Source organism: Ctenopharyngodon idella, chromosome 4, assembly GCF_019924925.1.
Source record: "Ctenopharyngodon idella isolate HZGC_01 chromosome 4, HZGC01, whole genome shotgun sequence".
NCBI lineage: Eukaryota > Metazoa > Chordata > Actinopteri > Cypriniformes > Xenocyprididae > Ctenopharyngodon > Ctenopharyngodon idella.
The window spans coordinates 337691-356558 of record NC_067223.1 but is presented as its reverse complement, the minus strand read 5'-3'; the positions used below and the strand labels follow the sequence as shown (position 1 = coordinate 356558).

The 18868-nt window shown below is 36.7% G+C and overlaps 1 protein-coding gene across 3 annotated transcripts in view; it reads left to right on the top strand.

Annotated features, from left to right (window-relative positions):
* LOC127511502 (kinesin-like protein KIF21A) overlaps positions 1 to 18868 on the top strand; it is a 57217-nt gene that overhangs the window by 32438 nt on the left and 5911 nt on the right. Inside the window, exons 12-31 of one of the 3 annotated variants that reach the window (XM_051892333.1) lie at positions 1560 to 1607; positions 2854 to 2929; positions 3343 to 3448; positions 4194 to 4382; positions 6856 to 7055; positions 7180 to 7287; positions 7378 to 7446; positions 7920 to 8065; positions 8147 to 8291; positions 8465 to 8659; positions 8815 to 8916; positions 9583 to 9748; positions 9867 to 9887; positions 13529 to 13586; positions 13833 to 13887; positions 15119 to 15306; positions 15729 to 15851; positions 17490 to 17626; positions 18299 to 18473; positions 18578 to 18733. In XM_051892333.1, coding sequence (XP_051748293.1) covers positions 1560 to 1607; positions 2854 to 2929; positions 3343 to 3448; positions 4194 to 4382; positions 6856 to 7055; positions 7180 to 7287; positions 7378 to 7446; positions 7920 to 8065; positions 8147 to 8291; positions 8465 to 8659; positions 8815 to 8916; positions 9583 to 9748; positions 9867 to 9887; positions 13529 to 13586; positions 13833 to 13887; positions 15119 to 15306; positions 15729 to 15851; positions 17490 to 17626; positions 18299 to 18473; positions 18578 to 18733 — 2463 coding nt within the window. Of the gene's footprint in view, positions 1 to 1559; positions 1608 to 2853; positions 2930 to 3342; positions 3449 to 4193; positions 4383 to 6855; positions 7056 to 7179; positions 7288 to 7377; positions 7447 to 7919; positions 8066 to 8146; positions 8292 to 8464; positions 8666 to 8814; positions 8917 to 9582; positions 9749 to 9866; positions 9888 to 13528; positions 13587 to 13832; positions 13888 to 15118; positions 15307 to 15728; positions 15852 to 17489; positions 17627 to 18298; positions 18474 to 18577; positions 18734 to 18868 lie in introns of all 3 variants that reach the window. The other 2 variants (XM_051892332.1, XM_051892334.1) reach the window with 2 other exon arrangements.

Genomic DNA, 18868 nt, shown 5'->3' with positions numbered 1-18868 from the left:
ACAGAAGCTCTTAAAGAATAGTGTCAATGCAGGCAGATCAAAGCACTGTTGAATATCAAATGTCAAGTCAAATGTCAAGTGTCCCCAACTAAGCAAGCCAGAGGCGACAGCGGCAAGGAACCCAAACTCCATCAGGTGACATCAGGTGGCAGACAAGTGGCAAATTGGTATTAAAATGGAGAAAAAAACCTTGGGAGAAACCAGGCTTAGTCGGGGGCCAGTTCTCCTCTGGCCAACAGTGCTTTGTTACAATTCAGGTTGCTATCATAAGTCCAATAGGATCGCAACATTAAAAGTATTTATTCCAGTTCCATCCAATTGAGGATCGTATTGAGGATCACGCCGGTATGGACGGTTGTTGAGGAACTGTGTCGTGGCTGTCGTGTCGATGAGGCCTTCACAGTCGATGATCTAGTTGACTCAATCTCTGCTGATACGTCAGGGCTGCGTTGTGGTCGTGTCAAGGTGCAGGTCCTTGGTCTCACCTGGATACGGCCCGGATCCGGTTGACTACGGTGAACCTCGGGATAAACAGAAAGACTAATATTAGCGTAGATGCCATTCTTCTTCTGATGTAACGAGTACATCAGGTGTTATAGGAAGTGTTATAGTAGTAAATTTGAATTGCTCAGTACTTAAATGTATAATTACATATTAACAAGGACACTTTAAAATAAAGTGTAAACCAAAGTATACAATATAAAACTATTAAATAGAATTGTTTATAAAGTGTACAATATAAAACTATTAAATAGAATTGTTTATAAATATAATATAGTTTAAGTTCAATACAAAGTATAGGCGGTATAAGTCATTATCAAAGATTCATGAGAGTGTGGTCACTGTCAACCTTTTTTTGCCGTCATTCCTGTGGCCTTGGTAAGCTTCTCTGATTGGTGGATCTCACTATAGAATTGTGGGTAATGTAGTACTTCACCCGTAATTCTGCACTTACATGATTACATAAAAACATGATTTTAAAAAATCCTTTATGGTTAAAATATGAGTTGAAATCTACTATAATTTACTATAGAGTGCCACACTATTTTTGAATGCAAACTCGGAAGTTAGCATCACCCTAGTTCTCTTGACAAAAACCCAGTAGAATTTTTCTGTTGGCCTTTAGATTATTGCAGAAAATAAGCTCTGTGGCCAACAAAAGATTTGTTTATCATGATAATTTTCACAAACGAACACAGCTTTTATAAATTTTGAAGCTCAAATCACCAGAAGTAAAAAGCTAAAAGCAGGATATAAACCATGCTTGCATGACTTCAACATCACTATCACTAAGCTTCCTTCAATTCTTTTAGTCTTTATTTAAAAAAAAAAAAAAAAAAAAAAAAAAAACATTTTCCCTGAAAGTTTGAGTTAGAATAGAGTTAGAACTCTATACTAGGGAGTGTTGTTTACATCAGATTCTTTTTATTCTAAAAACAAAAGAAAAACTTGTATATGAATTTGGAAGTATTCCTGTTCCTCACGTGTTCTTCTCATCTTTGGCACTGTGGTTCCTCTTACTCTCACCTCACTCCCACCAAACCCCTTCACTCTTGAAGACTTCAGCAGATGGATGAAGGTGCTCATGAAGATCTTGAGAACGCCAGGTTGGAGAATGTCATTAAATGCTGTTGTTCCACTAACCGTATAGTCACCGCACCATGGAAAAGTTGACCCATTGCACTTCCCTCTTCTCACCTCTAATATACTGTAACATCATAAATGTCAATGGTTCAAAGGTTTAGAGTCTGTAAATCTGTTTCAAAACCTAGTGAGCTGCCTTGCTGTCTGTAGTCAGCTACCTTAATTGAGCCCCATAAGTGAATGATCTTAAACATAAGCAGCAACTCCAAATAGAGTTCCTCGAATGAAGTGCACAGTAGAGTTTGATGTTAGCATGTTGCTAAGTTAACAATGTGTTCCCAAAAACAAAAAAACAATAGAAAGTACAAAAATAGAATGGAATGGTCCCTTTGTAATCAGATTGAACTATTTTTATTGATTCTTGTCAACTTTGAGGGACATCGAAGTATTATGGTAGATATTTTCTCAGGTTAACGTTAGCATGTGATTTGATGCTCTACTAAGCATAAACATACACAGCACACAAAAATAGATTTGCAGAGTGGAATCTGGAATTGCCTTGTCCATAAAGTATATATGTGGGTCAAAGGAACATATCTTAGAGGCATACCCTTCCGAAAATTAACCATGGTTTTATTACAAATAAATCAAAAACTGTGGTTAATATAGTTAAACCATGACAACCACAAATTAACCATGTTTTTGTTACATTAACCATAGTTTAATCATGGTATTTGTAGTAAAACTGTGGTTATACAAATGGTAGTCATTCTACCCACCCCCACCCCCCCCACACACACAAAAAAAAAAGTCAATTATGCAGTATAATTATTGAACCTACTCTGTTGGGAGCACATCTATATTGCCTTAAAATGCTGTCTAGGTAGGTAGCTCACTAGGGTTTGGAACAAAGAGTTCTCTTTCATTCAGTTAGGTTTTATTCTTGTAGCCCCTTAAGATGTGTAATCAACTTATATTCACGTTTGATCAATATGTGATGTCGCTCCAGTTTCAGTAGCCTATAATAAAGCGCAACTAATTCACTAACACTGAATGATTAAATCAGTTATTAATAGATCTTGGAATCTAATGATTTAAAGACCCCATGAAATCTAAATCAGAGTTTTGGCTCAACTTCAATAGGATATACATGAACACCGCAAAGTAAATGTGATTGTCAACAATTCCATGGGGTCTTTAAGTAAAGGGGTTTGCCCTTTATTAAATTTGACGTAATAGGTTTCATGATATTCTTCTGATGTCGTACAGTGTCATAAAGGAGGAGGGGCCAGATAACGAGCAGGATAAAGAGGCTTCCGAGAGAGCCAGTGAAGAGCCAGAAGTGGTAAATTAAACTTTCTCCTGTGTATTCAAAAGATATGCTGGTTTAAATGGTTAATTCTTTACTGTCCCTGGGATTCTACAAGGCTTCTAATAATGTCAATACGGTAACACTTTACAATAAGGTTCATTAGTTAACATTAGTTAAATGCACTTCTACAGCATTTATTAATCTTTGTTAATGTTCATTTCAACATTTACTAATACATTATTAAAATCTTGTTAACATTAGTTAATGCACTGTAAACTAACATGAACAAACAATGAACAACTGTATTTTCATTAACTAACATTAACGAAGATTAGTAAATACAGTAACAAATGTATTGCTCATGGTTAGTTCATGTTAGTTAATACATTAACTAATGTTTAACTAATGAACCTTATTGTAAAGTGTTACCGTCAATACTTCTGCAGGATGGGAGTGATCATGATGAAGGTGAGGAAGCTGAGGGTGAGGAAGAGGAGGATGAGATGGAAGTGGACAGCTCTGATGAGTCTGACTCTGAGCTGGAGGAAAAAGGTAAAATTCCTGCATTTAATTTGTATTGGTGGGGTCTTTTATTTTCTTTTGAAAAAGTATTGGTCAGGTCTTTTTTGGTCAGGTTAAAGTTATGGAAGCTTGTTTCCGCCACGGAATAAAAACTGTAAAAAAAATAATTGCGTTTAATAATTGAGTAATTGAGTTTACATCTCGCAATACTGACTTTTTTCTCACAATTGCGAGTTTATATCTCGCAGTTCTGACTTTTTTCTCTCAATTGCGAGTTTATATCTTGCAATTCTGACTTTTTTCTCGCAATTGTGAGTTTATCTCACAATTCTGACTTTTTTCTCGCAATTCTGACTTTTATTCTCGCAATTCTGACTTTATAACACACAACTGTGAGTTTATATCATGCAATTCTGAGAAAAAAAAGTCTGAATTGTGAGATGTAAACGGGCAATTACAAGAAAAAAGTCAAAATTGTGAGATAAAAAGTCACAATTACCTTTTTTATAGGTCTTTTTATTCAGAAAATGTTTTGTTTCTGAATTAACATTTTCTGAATTAAGCACTCCTAATGTAAGAATAAAAATAATATAATGGACATAATATATATTTAAAAAACCTCAAAGCAATGGTCATATGTTCTGTCAGTCTAGATTGCTATATAATTTATTAAACTATTCATTTTAAACTAGATTTTAATTATTTCATTAACTTGATTAATTAACCAACTCTTGTTCTTGTTGAATAAAAAGCAACCGCATTTGTGTGTTGACAGAGGACTTCCAGGCAGATCTGGCCAACATCACATGTGAGATCGCCATCAAACAGCGACTGATCGATGAACTGGAGAACAGTCAGAGACGTCTGCACACACTCAAACAACAGTATGAGCAGAAACTCATGATGCTACAGAGCAAAATCAGAGACACACAGCTGGAGAGAGACCGTGTACTGCATAACATGGGTATAACACACACTCATACAAACATACACAGCATAACTAAGTCATTTATATTAATATGTGAGTAATGAGCACTGCAGAAACATGACCTGTCAAAAGTTTGGAATCAATTAGGATTTTTTTTAATGTTTTGAAATAGGCCTCTTCTGCTCACCAAGGCTGAACTTATTTGATTAAAGACCCCTGTGGTGAAAATCAAGTTTTTAATGTTGTTTATTTGTCTATATAGTGTTTTTAATATGCTTTAAGACAAACCATGTGCAAATTCATAAGACAGCACCATTGCTGAGTATTTTATGTTTAAAACTGCAGTAAACCAAAGACAGTCTAAAACCCGCAGTTTGAAATAGTGGGTGCTTGTGACGTCACAGACTACCTTGTAACCAATCAAGACAACGTGCCGGCGGGCTTTAACATATCATTAATTATGACCACTCTGAAGCAGAAGAGAGAAGCAAGGTTATCCCGGTATATTTTCTGTTGATATGAAAAATTGTGTAGATTTAGTAATATAGCTAGTCTATGATGTATATTATGGTGTTATGATGAACTATTTGCCTTTCTCCACTGACGTTTTGAGTTGTTCAAAGCATTTGGGATACTGTTAGAAGTCAGCTGTCTGACTCTGAGATATATATATTATTAGCTGTTTGATAACGTAGTCATGCAAAAGGCTAATAATTTTAATTACTGTTATGTGTCCGACAGAACCGTCGCAAGGGCTGTGCCAAGTTCGGAGAAAGCTTTATTCAGTCCATTTTAAATTCTTATTTTGGCTAGGTCTGGAATGGATCAAAACATAGATATTAGCCTACCTGATGAGTTCAAGTAAATATGCTGGAAATCCGCGCTCATTCAAGGCTGTGCATTTATTGCATGTAGGCTACGGAGAAGGCACGGGCGCCTGCAGGATTTCAGACGTTACGCACAAAGGGTTTTTCGTTTAACACTATAAAGTTAAATAAGCATATATAGCTTATTTTGCAATATATAAGCATATATATAAGCAATATATAAGCATATATAGCAATATGTAAGCATATATTGCTCGTCACTACAGCAACAGTAGACTCTTTGAGCTGCCGTGAGCGAGTGGAAGTGGGGCTAATTAGCATATTCATTGATCCGTAAATATAAAATTAGGCAAGGGTGTAGAGTTATATTCAAGCTATTTTAAGGCATGAAAAAAACATTTCACTGGAAAAAATTTTTAAATATATGTTATTTTGGTGATCAAAGATGAGTTTTAAGTGATAAAATAATTGACTACGGGGGGACTTTAAAAATACAATAAAAACAGAAATATTATGAAATAGTATTACTATTTAAAATAACTGTTTTTTATTTTGATATATTTTAAAATGTAATTTATTCTTGTGATGGCAAAGCTGAATTTTCAGCATCATAACTCAGCTTTAGTCTTCAGTGTCACTTGATCTTTCAGAAGTCATTCTGATATGCTGATTTGTTGCTTAATTGTGATCAATTATTAATGAAAATGTTGAAAACAGTATTTCCTGCTTAGTATTTTGTGGAAACCATGCTACATTTTTTTCAGAATTCTTTGACAAACAGTAAGTTCAGAAGAACATTTTTAATTTGAAATCTTTTGCAACATTATAAATGTCTTTACTGTTTTTGATCAATTTAATGCATCCTTGATGAATGAAAAGTATTTTTTAAAATCCTACTTACCCCAAACATTTAAATAGTAAAAAATCCTACTTACCACAAAAATTTAAGCAGACTGAAAAACTGTTTTCAAGAAATTATTCTTTCTTAAGGATCATGTGACACAGAAGACTAAGTGATGGTTGCTTTGTCATCACAGAATAAATTGCATTTTAAAATATATTACAAAAGTACGGTGCCACGCACATGACATGCAGGGGAAAAAAAGTAAATTGTGCGCACGATTTACTAATTTGTTCTCTCGATTTACTAAATTGTGCGCATGATTTATAAATCGAGGGAATGACTTAGTAAAGCATGCGCACAATTTATAAATCGAAGGAACGACTTAGTAAATCGTGCAAACGATTTAGCCTATTTTTTCCTGCATGTCATGTGTGAGGCTCTGTACAAAAAAAAAAAAAAATTTAATTGTAATAAAATATTTCACAGTATTACTGTTTTTACTGCATTTTCATCACATAAATGTAGCCTTGGTGAGCATAAGAGACTTTCAAAAACATAAATCGCAATTATTCCAAACTTTTGACGGGTATAGTGTAAATGAAATTATGCACCTGCAGCATTAGTCTTTCAGTATATCTCTACTGCCCTCTTCTGGTTTTGTTTTGGAAAGAGCTTAAATGAAAATGCAAATGCACAAATAATAATAATAATAAAAAAGTTGTAGACCTGCACACTTAAAGCAAACTGTAAGCAACAGCGTAAGTGGTACTGCAGTGTAACTGTGGAAGCGTAACTTTGCTACTTAAAAGTCCAAAGTTGAGATCACATTTCTGTGCAGGCTCAGTGGAGACATGTACAGAAGAGAAAGCAAAGAAGATTAAATCAGAATACGAGAAGAAGTTGAACTCCATGAACAAGGAGTTGCAGAAACTGCAGTCGGCACAGAAGGAGCACGCACGCCTGCTGAAGAACCAATCACAGTACGAGAAACAGCTAAGGAAACTACAGCAGGAAGTGACTGAGATGAAGAAAACCAAGGTATGTTCGTGTATTTTTACTATTGCTCATACTAAAGGGCAGTTCAAGCTGACAGTAGCAACATCCGGGCAACCATCATTGTAGTGTCTAATCGTTGCTGTCATGGTGACTGGGCTGTGTTCAGGTTGGTCTGATGAAACAGATGAAGGAACAGCAGGAGAGGAACCGAGTCACAGAGACCCGCCGCAACCGAGAGATCGCCACACTTAAGAAAGACCAGCGCAAACAGGAGGTGACACACTGTACCCTGAACAGCCTCAGAAAATTATGGGATATTCTCAGACACAATCCCTGCTCATTTTCTCTTTCTTGTCCTGTTTAGCACCAGCTAAGGCAGCTTGAGGCTCAAAAGAGACAGCAGGAGCTTGTTCTACGCAGGAGGGCAGAAGAGGTGACAAAACCAGTATAATTTGGGAATTACTATTTTTTGTTACAAAAGCGCTGGTTTGGTGGCTGTAGCTATTTGAAAGGATCTTTTTACCAGTGTCAGAGCAAATATGTTGCACTGTGTCAACAATTTTATATTCAGAAACAAACTATTTGTTAAATCAGATACTTCCGCGGATATTTATCATAGCACATATAGCATCTCAACTGAACAAAACGCTACGCCACCGAAGCACTCTCATGTGTCCACAGCAAGGCGTTTTCAGAAGAGTGCTGGCGTTTTCAGCTGGCTAAAAAAGCTTTGGTGGACACGGCCTTAGAGACACAACTTCTCAGCAAGAGTTTTAGCATAGTCTTATGGGTTTGGAATGACATGAGCATGAGTAAATGATGATTTTTGTGTGTACTAACCCTTTAATCTCTCACAGTATAACACCTAGAGGAAAAAGAATTTTTTTTCCTGTGTCTTTGAATCAGATAACTGCCCTGAGGCGGCAAGTGCGACCAGCATCAGGCAAGGTTAACCGCAAGATCAGTTTACCAGAGCCTTTGCAGGAGTCTTCATCCCGTATGGCTCCTATCCGACCACACACCACCGGGGCCATGACTTATAATGTGACTAGGTAACGTGAAAGGTTTCATTTCAGATGGGTTGGCTCGTGAGTATTTGAGTGACTGATGTGGTCATGATATTTGTATTCCAGAAAGCACCAGATGAGAACAGGAGGAATGTACTATACCAGAACAGCACGAGCCAAATGGCAGTCACTAGAGCGTCGCATTAGTGACATCATCATGCAGAGGATGACCATCTCCAACATGGAGACTGAAATGATTCGCCTACTTAAGGTGACTGAGAATGACTTTTTATTATTACTTTTTTTCATACTCATCAATGAAAAATTACTTAGGACAAAGAGTAAATGTAAATTAGGAAAAACTGTAAACTGGTTCATTTTCATTTTATGCGAATTCGAGATTGAGTTAATTGACAAATCATTTGCTTAATTCTGCGTGTACAGCAACGTGAGGAGTTGACCAAACGTAGAGAGAAGGTGATGAAAAAGAGGGACAAGATCGCCAGCGAGGACACGGATGCCGACAGGACCATCCTCTCTCTTAATGAAGAGATGGAGTCACTGACCGCTAACATCGACTACATCAACGACAGCATCGCAGACTGCCAGGCCAACATCATGCAGATGGAGGAGGCCAAGGTAATTGTAAGAAACAGAAAATTATGTCACACAGTATCATACCCTAATAATACATACAGTAAAATTATAATAATCTAGCAGAAGACCCTGTTTTGTGTGTCAGAAATGTTTGATTCATTGGCTCTTAAATATTTTATATCCGTTCTTCACTTTAGGAGGAGGGAGATACAGTGGACGTCTCTGCTGTGATCAGCTCTTGCACGCTATCAGAGGCCCGTATCCTGCTTGACCACTTCCTGTCAATGGCCATCAATAAAGTACTGGAACTCAGTAGATTTTCATTTTGAAAATAGAGATGCCTTGTATATTAGTAATCATTAGTCAATATTAGCACTGTAAAGGTGCAGTAAGCAATTTCTGAGAAACGCTGTTGATATTTGAAATCACCACGCCCCTACCCAAAAGGATCACACCCCTATCTTGATAGCGCCGCTCCCAAATTCACCAACACCTCCCCCCACATGAGTAGACACACCCCTTACTGCTGATTGGCTACAAGTGTGTTTTGGCTCTCAGTCTGATCCACTTCCATCAGAAATCACTTACTGCACCTTTAACATATTTGCATAAATTATTGTAATTTGGCTCACAGGGCCAATTTGGTTTCTGATAATTTGAGGGTTTTTTATTTACACAGAATTCTTATTTTGATGATTTTTTTCATTTTTAAATAATTAAACATTTATCCCATTTGATTATTCTGGAGATTATAATGTGATAAGCAATGAATATAATATAATATAATATAATATACAGCCCTTATACACATATTATTTGCTAACATTAAATCATATAACGTACATTGGTGTTGGGTCATCCTGTTCTAAAAAAAAAAAAAAAAAAAAAGGAAAAGGTGCTATAATATTACAGGTTTATATTATTTTCCCACCCAGAAACATTTCACTGTATAACATTGTTCTTAGGGCTTACAAGCTGCACAGAAGGAGTCTCAGATCAAAGTGATGGAGGGCCGTTTGAAACAGACAGAGATAAACAGTGCCACACAGAACCAGCTGCTCTTCCACATGCTCAAGGAAAAAGCCGAGCTCAACCCTGAGCTGGACGCTCTGCTCGGGAACGCTCTCCAAGGTCTGCCACACATAAACACACCTTCACGTTCAGCTGCTTGGTTTTTCTTCTCTAGACTTGTTCCTTTTAAGTTTGATTTTGATTTGCTTGTGTCTTTTTGTGGCCTGAATTCAAACAGAACTAGGTAACGTACCATTGGGTAAGTAGAGGCATCTAGAGCTGTCCACCAGTGCATGCATCTCCCTCAGACTAACAGACAGTAACAGTAGTGTAGAGCTGCATGGGTCTTGCCTAAACCCCCTGTGGACTTTACTCTTTGAAGAACATACCTTTCAACTGAAGAATAAACTGTAAAAGCCCTTAAAGGGTTAGTTCACCCAAAAATGAAAATTCTGTCATTTATTACTCACCCTCATGTCGTTCCACACCCGTAAAACCTTCGTTCATCTTCGGAACACAAATTAAGATATTTTTTATGAAATCCGATAGCTCAGTAAGGCCTCTATTGCCAGCAAGATAATTAACACTTTCAGATGTCCAAAAAGGTACTAAAAACATATTTAAAACAGTTCATGTGAGTACAGTGTTTCAACCTTTATATTATAAAGCAACGAGAATACTTTTTGTATGCCAAAAAAACAAATAATGACTTGTCAACAATATCTAGTAATGTCTGATTTCAAAACACTGCTTCGAAGCTGTATGAATCTTTTGTTTCGAATCAGTGGTTCAGAGCGCCAAAGTCATGTGATTTCAGTAAACGAGGCTTCGTTACGTCATAAGTGTTTCGCAATTTCAATAGTTCACGTGACTTCGGCAGTATGATACGTGCTCTGAACCACTAATTCGAAACAAAAGATTCATAAAGCTTAGAAGCTTCATGAAGCAGTGTTTTGAAATCGGCCATTACTAGATATTGTTGAAAAGTCGTTATTTTGTTTTTTGCCACACAAAAAGTATTCTTGTTGCTTTATAATATTAACGTTGAACCACTGTAGTCACATGAACTGTTTTAAATGTTTTTAGTACCTTTCTGGACATCTGAAAGTGTTAATTATCTTGCTGGCAATAGAAGCCTCACTGAGCCATCGGATTTCATCAAAAATATCTTAATTTGTGTTCCGAAGATGAACGAAGGTCTTACGACATGAGGGTGAGTAATAAATGACATCATTTTCATTTTTGGGTGAACTAACCCTTTAAGATCTCTCAAGAGCTTCTAATAAAGACCCATGGAGGACGTAGACTCTTCCAGCTGTTATTAGTTTGTGATAGTTTTAGATTCAGCTCTAATTCCAGTATTATACAGGTGCTGGTCATATAATTAGAATATCATGAAAAAGTTCATTTTTTTATTGTAATTTATTTTAAAAAATGAAACTTTCATATATTCTAGATTCCCTAAATGTAAAGTAAAACATTTCAAAAGTTTTTTTTTTTTTTAATTTGTTGATTAGAGCGTACAGCTAATGAAAGTCCAAAATCCAGTATCTCAAAATATTAGAATATTTACATTTGAGTTTCATTAAATGACCATCCCTACAGTATAAATTCCGGGTATCTCTTGTTCTTTGAAACCACACTAATGGGGAAGACTGCTGAATTGGCAATGGTCCAGGAGATAATCATTGACACCCTCCACAAAGAGAATAAGTCACAGAAGGTCATTACTGAATGGGGTGGCTGTTTACAGAGTGAAATATCAAAGCATATTAAATGCAAAGTTGACTGGAAGGAAGAAATTGGGTAGGCAAAGGTGCACAAGCAACAGGGATGACCGCAAGCTTGAGAATACTGTCAAGTAAAGCCGATTCAAACACTTGGGAGAGCTTCACAATGAGTAGAATGAAGCCGGAGTCAGCGCATCAAGAGTCACCACACTCAGACATCTTCAGGAAAAGGACTACCAAGCCACTTCTGAAACAGAAACAATGTCAGAAGCATCTTACCTGGGCTAAGGAGAAAAAGAACTGGACAGTGAACAGTGGTCGAAAGTCCTCTTTTCAGATAAAAGTAAATTTTGCATTTCATGTTGAAATCATGGTCCCCGAGTCTGAAGGAAGACTGGAGAGGCACAGAATCCAAGCTGCTTGAAGTCTAGTGTGAAGTTTCTGAAGTCAGTAATGATTTGGGGGGGCCGTGATGTCTGCTGGTGTTGGTCCATTGTGTTTTATCAAGTGCAAAGTCAATGCAGCCATCTTCCAGGAGATTTTGGAGCACTTTATGCTTCCATCTGCTGACAAGCTTTATGGAGATGCTGATTTCCTTTTCCAGCAGGACTTTAGCACCTGCCCACAGTGCAAAAACCACTTCCAAGTGGTTTGCTGACCATGATATTACTGTGCTTTATTGGCCAGCCAACATGCCTGACCTGAATCTATGGGATATTTTCGAGAGAAAGATGAGAAACAGTCGATCCAACAATATACAGATGATCTGAAGGCTCAATAGTGCCTCAGCAGTGCCACAGGCTGATCACTTCCAGGCCACACTTCACTGATGCAGTAATTTGTGCTAGGAGCAAGTCATTTGCTGTAATATGTGCTGCCGACCAAGTATTGAGTGCACAAATGAACATACTTTAAAGAACTTGAACTTTTCTGTTTATCAAATCCATTTTTTGATTGATCTTAGGAAATATTCTAATATTTGGACTTTCATGAGCTGTACGCTCTAATCATCAAAATTTAAAAAAGTTTCATTTTTAAAAATAATTTACAATAAAAAAATGAACTTTTTCATGATATTCTAATTATATGACCAGCACCTGTACTGTATAATAATAATAATTAATTATATGAATAATTCATATTAATTAATAGTTAACAATAATAACATTACAAATATATCAATAATAATTGTTAATATTAATAATAAAATTTAAATTTCCTAGTTTCACAGCTACTCCTTATGTTGTAATATTTGAATAGCATATTAATAAGAATAGTTATCATTAGCTTTCAGTCATGTCATGCTTGCGCTGGTCAAATAGCATGACGAAGGAGATATACTCAATTAGTCTTTATTCAGATTACGCAGAACACATGAATACGCAGACTTGACATAAACGTTAACGAGAAATTACAAAGGAAAAGAATGAAATGCAGGGCTTAAATAGGCCTACATAGGGAACGTAATCAAAGAGAAACGGAACAGGTGCATGGAATTAGAAACTATAGAAACTAATTAACAAACAGGGAACTAACTAGGAACTCAGGCAAACAGGATCAGAGCAAACAGAGTGAAAACATAACCAAAATAGAACATAAAAGTCAGTGATTAATTTGTGTCAAAATTATATATCACCTTATCGATGTAAAAACATGTTTAATAATGTTTAAACGGTGCATATGATGTTTAGTGGTGCATATAAATGAAAATTGTTAAAAACTGTCATTCTTCTGTGTTTATTTAGAAAAAAACAGGTGGAAAACATGCTAAGATTATTATTATTATTATTATTATTATTATTATTATTATTGCTTCTTGCTTTAAGCATTTTTGTCACGTTAAATCTACTTAGTAAAAAATGGATGATGGCTCTAAATGATAAACATGGTAAAATGCAGCTGAATACATACATATTCAAGTTTCCTTTTTCTATGTCTGCCATAGTGACCATACATGCTTCAAAAATATGTTTGCATCCCTAATGCTGGTGTCCTGGCTGTAGACTTGAACACACCTCCTCTCTTCTAGTTCTGTTGAATTCAGGGTTGTGATTACAACACTATGATGCATGTCGCTTGAATAATAATGTTCACTGACATCATACTGACAAGTTAAAATGAGAGCACCAGTGTTTCTGATGTTGAAGTGCGCGTGTGTGTGTTTGCTCAGAAAATGGAGATGAAAGCAGCAGTGATGAATCAGCACAGAGTCCTGCCACAGAGAAAAGGTAAAGCACTACAGTCAAGCCAATAAAGCCCTATAAACTGAATTGTAAATCTGTCTTGATGTCCTTTCTTCTATAAAACACAGTCAGCTGATTCTTTTTTTTTTTTTTTTTTTTTTTTTTTTTTAATCAGCAAACAGTTATTATGTCCCTGTGCGCATTTCAATCATTGTCAGTGTCTTTGGGAATTCGTCATTTCATTATAAATTTTGACATTTTTTGTCTGACACCAGAATGTCTCTCTTGCAGTTGTTTGGCTTCAGATCTCATGAAACTTTGCGGAGAAACCAAAGCCAGAAATAAGGTAGAATTAATTTGTATATGTGTGTGTATTAAAGGGTTGGTTCACCCAAAAATGAAAATTCTGTCATTAATTACTCACCCTCATGTCGTTCCACACCCGTAAGACCTTCGTTCATCTTCGGAACACAAATTAAGATATTTTTGATGAAATCCGAGTACTCTCTGACTCCTCCATAGACAGCAATTTAACTACCACTTTCAAGGTCCAGAAAGGTACTAAAGACATTGTTAAAATAGTCAACATGCCTACAGTGATTCAACCTTAATTTTATGAAGCGACAAAAATACTTTTTGTGCGCAAAAAAAAAAGACTTTATTCAACAATATCCTCTCTTCTGTGTCATTCTCTTATGCTGTTTACGCTGAGCGATTCCAGGTTCTTCGTCAGAATGCCGGCTCAGTATTGGCCGACGCTGTTCACATGAGCAGCCGACGTATGCGTGTGATGCTGATGCAGGAGCCGGCCAATAATAAGTTGGACTGCGTTCACTGCGTCAACTGCGTACGAGACTGACAAGGTAGAGAAGAAATTGTTGAATAAAGTCGTTATTTTTTTGTTTTTGCACACAAAAAGTATTCTCATCGCTTCATAACATTAAGGTTGAACCACTGTAGTCACCTTGACTATTTTAACGATGTCTTTAGTACCATTGTAGACCTTGAAAGTGGTGGTTAAATTGCTGTCTATAGACGAGTCAGATACCACTTGGATTTCATCAAAAATATTTTAATTTTTGTTCAGAAGATAAACGAAGGTCTTACAGGTTTGGAACGACATGAGGGTGAGTAATTATAACAGAATTTTTATTTTTGGGTAAACTAACCCTTTAAAAAGATTGAGGTCAATAGTTTTGAAAGAAGTCTGTAATGCTCAACATGGCTGCATTTAATTGAGCAAAAATACTGACAAAAAAAACAGAAATATTACAATATATAGTACACTAAAATACATTGGCCTGTTAAATTACCCTGTTTAATTTTATATTATTTACTTCCTACTACGTTGTTTACATAATTATGCTTCAACTAATTGATCATTATAAACATAGAATAATAGTTTATCATAAAAAAAAAACCAATAACAGCAGCCCTCATTATCTTCATTGAGGAAAAAAAAAGTTATGTTGAGGAAATAAATTGAAATCACAAGACTTCTTCCTCACTTCTAATTTAACATATACTACTGTATAACTCAAGTACAAACTCCTTTTTTTAATATATGATGACTTTAGGCTCGCAGAAGAACTACCACCCAAATGGAGCTGTTGTACCCCAACACTGGTGACCCTGATGCCCCTCCAGAGGATTTCTCTGCCGCTCTACTTCCTGTAGTGGAGAATCCCGAGGGAAATAAAGAACCAGCCTGGGACAGAGACTCAATGGCCTTCTCCTCTAGCTTAGCATCCAAGACAAATGCTGTGTAAGTGATTGGTGAAAAGTAAAAGTTTTGATTAAAAGAATCCAAAAAAAAAAGTACTATGTAAACATATATTTTCACATTCATTTCCGATATTTATACTGTATGGGATTTTTACAATGGCCTTGAATAAGCCTAATCAAATTTGTTTTGCTAGTCGAAGCTAACAGTGTTATAAAACACATTTTATTGTTCATATGATCACTACATCTAAATAAAGCGTGGCAAATGCCTTCACCTTAACATTTCTTCTGGCATCTCCTGCACGTCAACCTCTGATGTTCTAGGGAGGTTCATCGATCTCAGACTCTAAGCCATTCCTTTATTCTTCACTCCTCATAAACATGCCGACACATTCTAATGAGCATTACAGTCACGTCTGATGTAACGTTTTTAAGACGCACTGGCTTTTGTCTACCGTGTAGCTCCAGTGCCAGATCTCCCACAGCTACGGAAAAGAAGCTTCTGGACCGCTCACCTCTCACCCGCAGAAGAGCTCAGGACAGGAGCCAGAACCCTGCAGACAGAACCAGAACCCTGGACAAACCGTAAGAAATAGCTAGCTTTATATAAATTCCTCCTTCCAAACATCTTTGCCAAATTTGTTTACAGATGTTCTAAATCTCTTGTATTACTAAACTGCACGTCCACACTGTCATTCAGTGAACAAGAACAAAGTTTGAGGCAAGCATCAATAGTATACTATATATTATACCAGTAATTAGCATTAGCTGTCCCACATAGCAGGACCCTGGCAACCTATTCAAACAACCTAGAAATCGCATAGCAACACGCTAAAAACCACCTTAGCAACCACCCAGAACAACCACATAGCAACTTTTTATAAAGCACTTAGCGTTACAAAACCACTTTATCATTATCTCCACAAGTTTTGACCATAGTTTTTCAGTTCTGAGACTGATGTTGTGTTACCCAAAGGTAGCATTTTTGTTTTGTTTTTAAATAGCGTCTATCTCTTTCCATTTTGAGACATGTCATAAATACTACAACATACCATAAATACTACTGCCGTAGAATTTGGTCATAAGTAGGTATCGTAAAGTGTTACTTCACGCAAAAATTTAATTTCTGTCATTAATTACTCACCCTCATGTCGTTCTACATGCGTAAGACCTTCGTTCATCTTTGGAACACAAATTAAGATATTTTTGACGAAATCCGAGAGGTTTCTGATCCCCAAGAGAAAGCAACATAATTACCACATTCAAGGTCCAGAAAGGTAGTAAAGGCATCATTAAAATAGTCCACGTGCTTTACAAGGCTGCCACGCAGTTGACACTGTTCTCACACTCTCAACACTGTTCTCACGCCACACATCCATATTCTCACGCAGTGAAAAAACATGCTACAATGCACTGACAGACAAGACAGAGCAGGTTACTTTTGATATGAAACAAAGTCTCAGCCTTCAAATTTTATTAGTTTTATTACAAAATTCAAATAAATACTATTTTGGCACTCTTAATGTGGCGTGACAGTTCGCTGTAGCTCCTCAGTTCAAGCGAAGTGGTAGCGCACGTGAACTGATCGTCTCTTCCTCTTTACTACTAGTTACAGTACAAAATAAATGTTAATTAACATCAGATGGTATGTTGGAAGAACCAGTTCAACTTACTAAAAATGTCTTATATAATCGCTCAGTGTTTCAGCCACAGGTAAAACAGCTTGTAAACTGTGTGTCAGGTAACGTTACATAAAAGCCATTCATTGTCCATTAAAATGTATTATCATAACTTTATTATAAAAACAGCCTTATATGCAATTGTATACAAATCAGTTATTAATTAACTTTTAAAAATAATGTACCAGCTGATTAACATGTACTATATCCATGTATATCCAAATGAATAGATATCGAAATCACTCCAAGCTGAACTCAAAAGTTGGCAGCCTGCCTTCATACAGTATATCATTACACCTGTTGAACATCTTTCGCCCTTATGCGAAATTTACAGTCCCATGGATTCCTATTGAAATAAATGGATTTTGCCATGAAAATTTGCATAACAATGGTAAATGTGACCGCACTTTTATAACAACCTATGATGCTTAAAAGTGCTGTTTAGCTAAGCTGCCCTCTATGGTTTGGAACACAGCCAGTGCATTTTATTTGTTTGATTTGATTGAGAGATTCATGCATTATTATTGTGTGTTTTTTGGTCCAGAGGTGTGGTAAGCCCAGCTCAAGCGGGCCGCTCCAGTCGAGCAGCTAAACTGCAGTGTGTGCATGTGGCCGAGGGTCATACTAAACCCCTGCTGTGTGTGGACTCAACTGATGATCTGCTCTTCACCGGCTCAAAGGGTCAGACAGTGATCTTTTTATTTTTATGTAAAAATCATAGCCTTATGAACTGGTCTTTACTACAGTAAAATTACAAAGGAGCATATAACTAACCTTGTGACACTTGGTGATTATGCGATAATGACCATTTGACTATATATTATCTTACATATTACATGGTTGATTAACAGATGAATAAATGCATGGGCATAACGTTTATTTGAGTTATGTTATTAGCTAACTTAAAATGCAGGTTATACATTCAATCCATCACTTCTAGCTACATTAATTGAGGGGGTTGAGGGTTAATTGAACAGCAGTGAACATAATTTCTGTAGAGCTCTGTATACTAATTGTACATTGAAAAGAGTGTGCTGGTTGAGCATTTCAGCTGTTGGTGCACTGAAAACTAGCAATGCGCTAGCAGCATTTGTACTTTTTAAGCATTTATATACCCCCTGTCCAAACTCGGTCCTGGAGGGCCACTGTCCTTGCCTCAACACACCTGCCTGAAATTTTCTAGTATGCCCAGTAAGACCTTGATTACCTGGTTCAAGTGTGTTTTAAGTGGGGTTGGAGCTGAACTCTGCAAGACGGTGGCCCTCCAGGAGTAGGAGTGGAAACCCTTGCCCTACAAGAATGATAAATAAACACTGTGTTCTATCCACACCCATGCCTTTTTTTCTATCTCAGATCGCACATGTAAGGTGTGGAACCTGGTAACGGGTCAGGAAATCATGTCTCTTGGAGATCATCCCAGCAGTGTAGTATCAGTCCGATACTGTTCCAGCCTGGTCTTTACCGTTTCTACTGCTTATGTCAAAGTATGGGACATCCGCGACTCTGCCAAATGCATCCGCACACTCACGTGAGTCATTCTGATACTGTTTAATATATCAAAAGCCACTGTTCTCTAAAGCTTCTAAATATTTTACCTATGGTTGCTCATTCTTAGCTCTCTGTCTCCTTTAGTTCTTCTGGACAAGTGTCCCAAGGTGACACATGTGGGGGTAGCTCTGTTGCCATTCCACCAGGAGAAAATCAGATCAATCAGATTGCCCTCAATCCTTCCGGCACATTCCTTTATGCTGCTTCAGGCAACACGGTCAGGATGTGGGACTTGAGAAGGTACTGACTGAGTGTCTAGAAGCTATTCTTAGTGCTAAATAGGGATTATAACTATTAAGAAATGCATGTGGGCAGAGTTACCTTCAAATATACAAATTAAACTGTATTTCATGGTACTCAATTAATATAATCTTT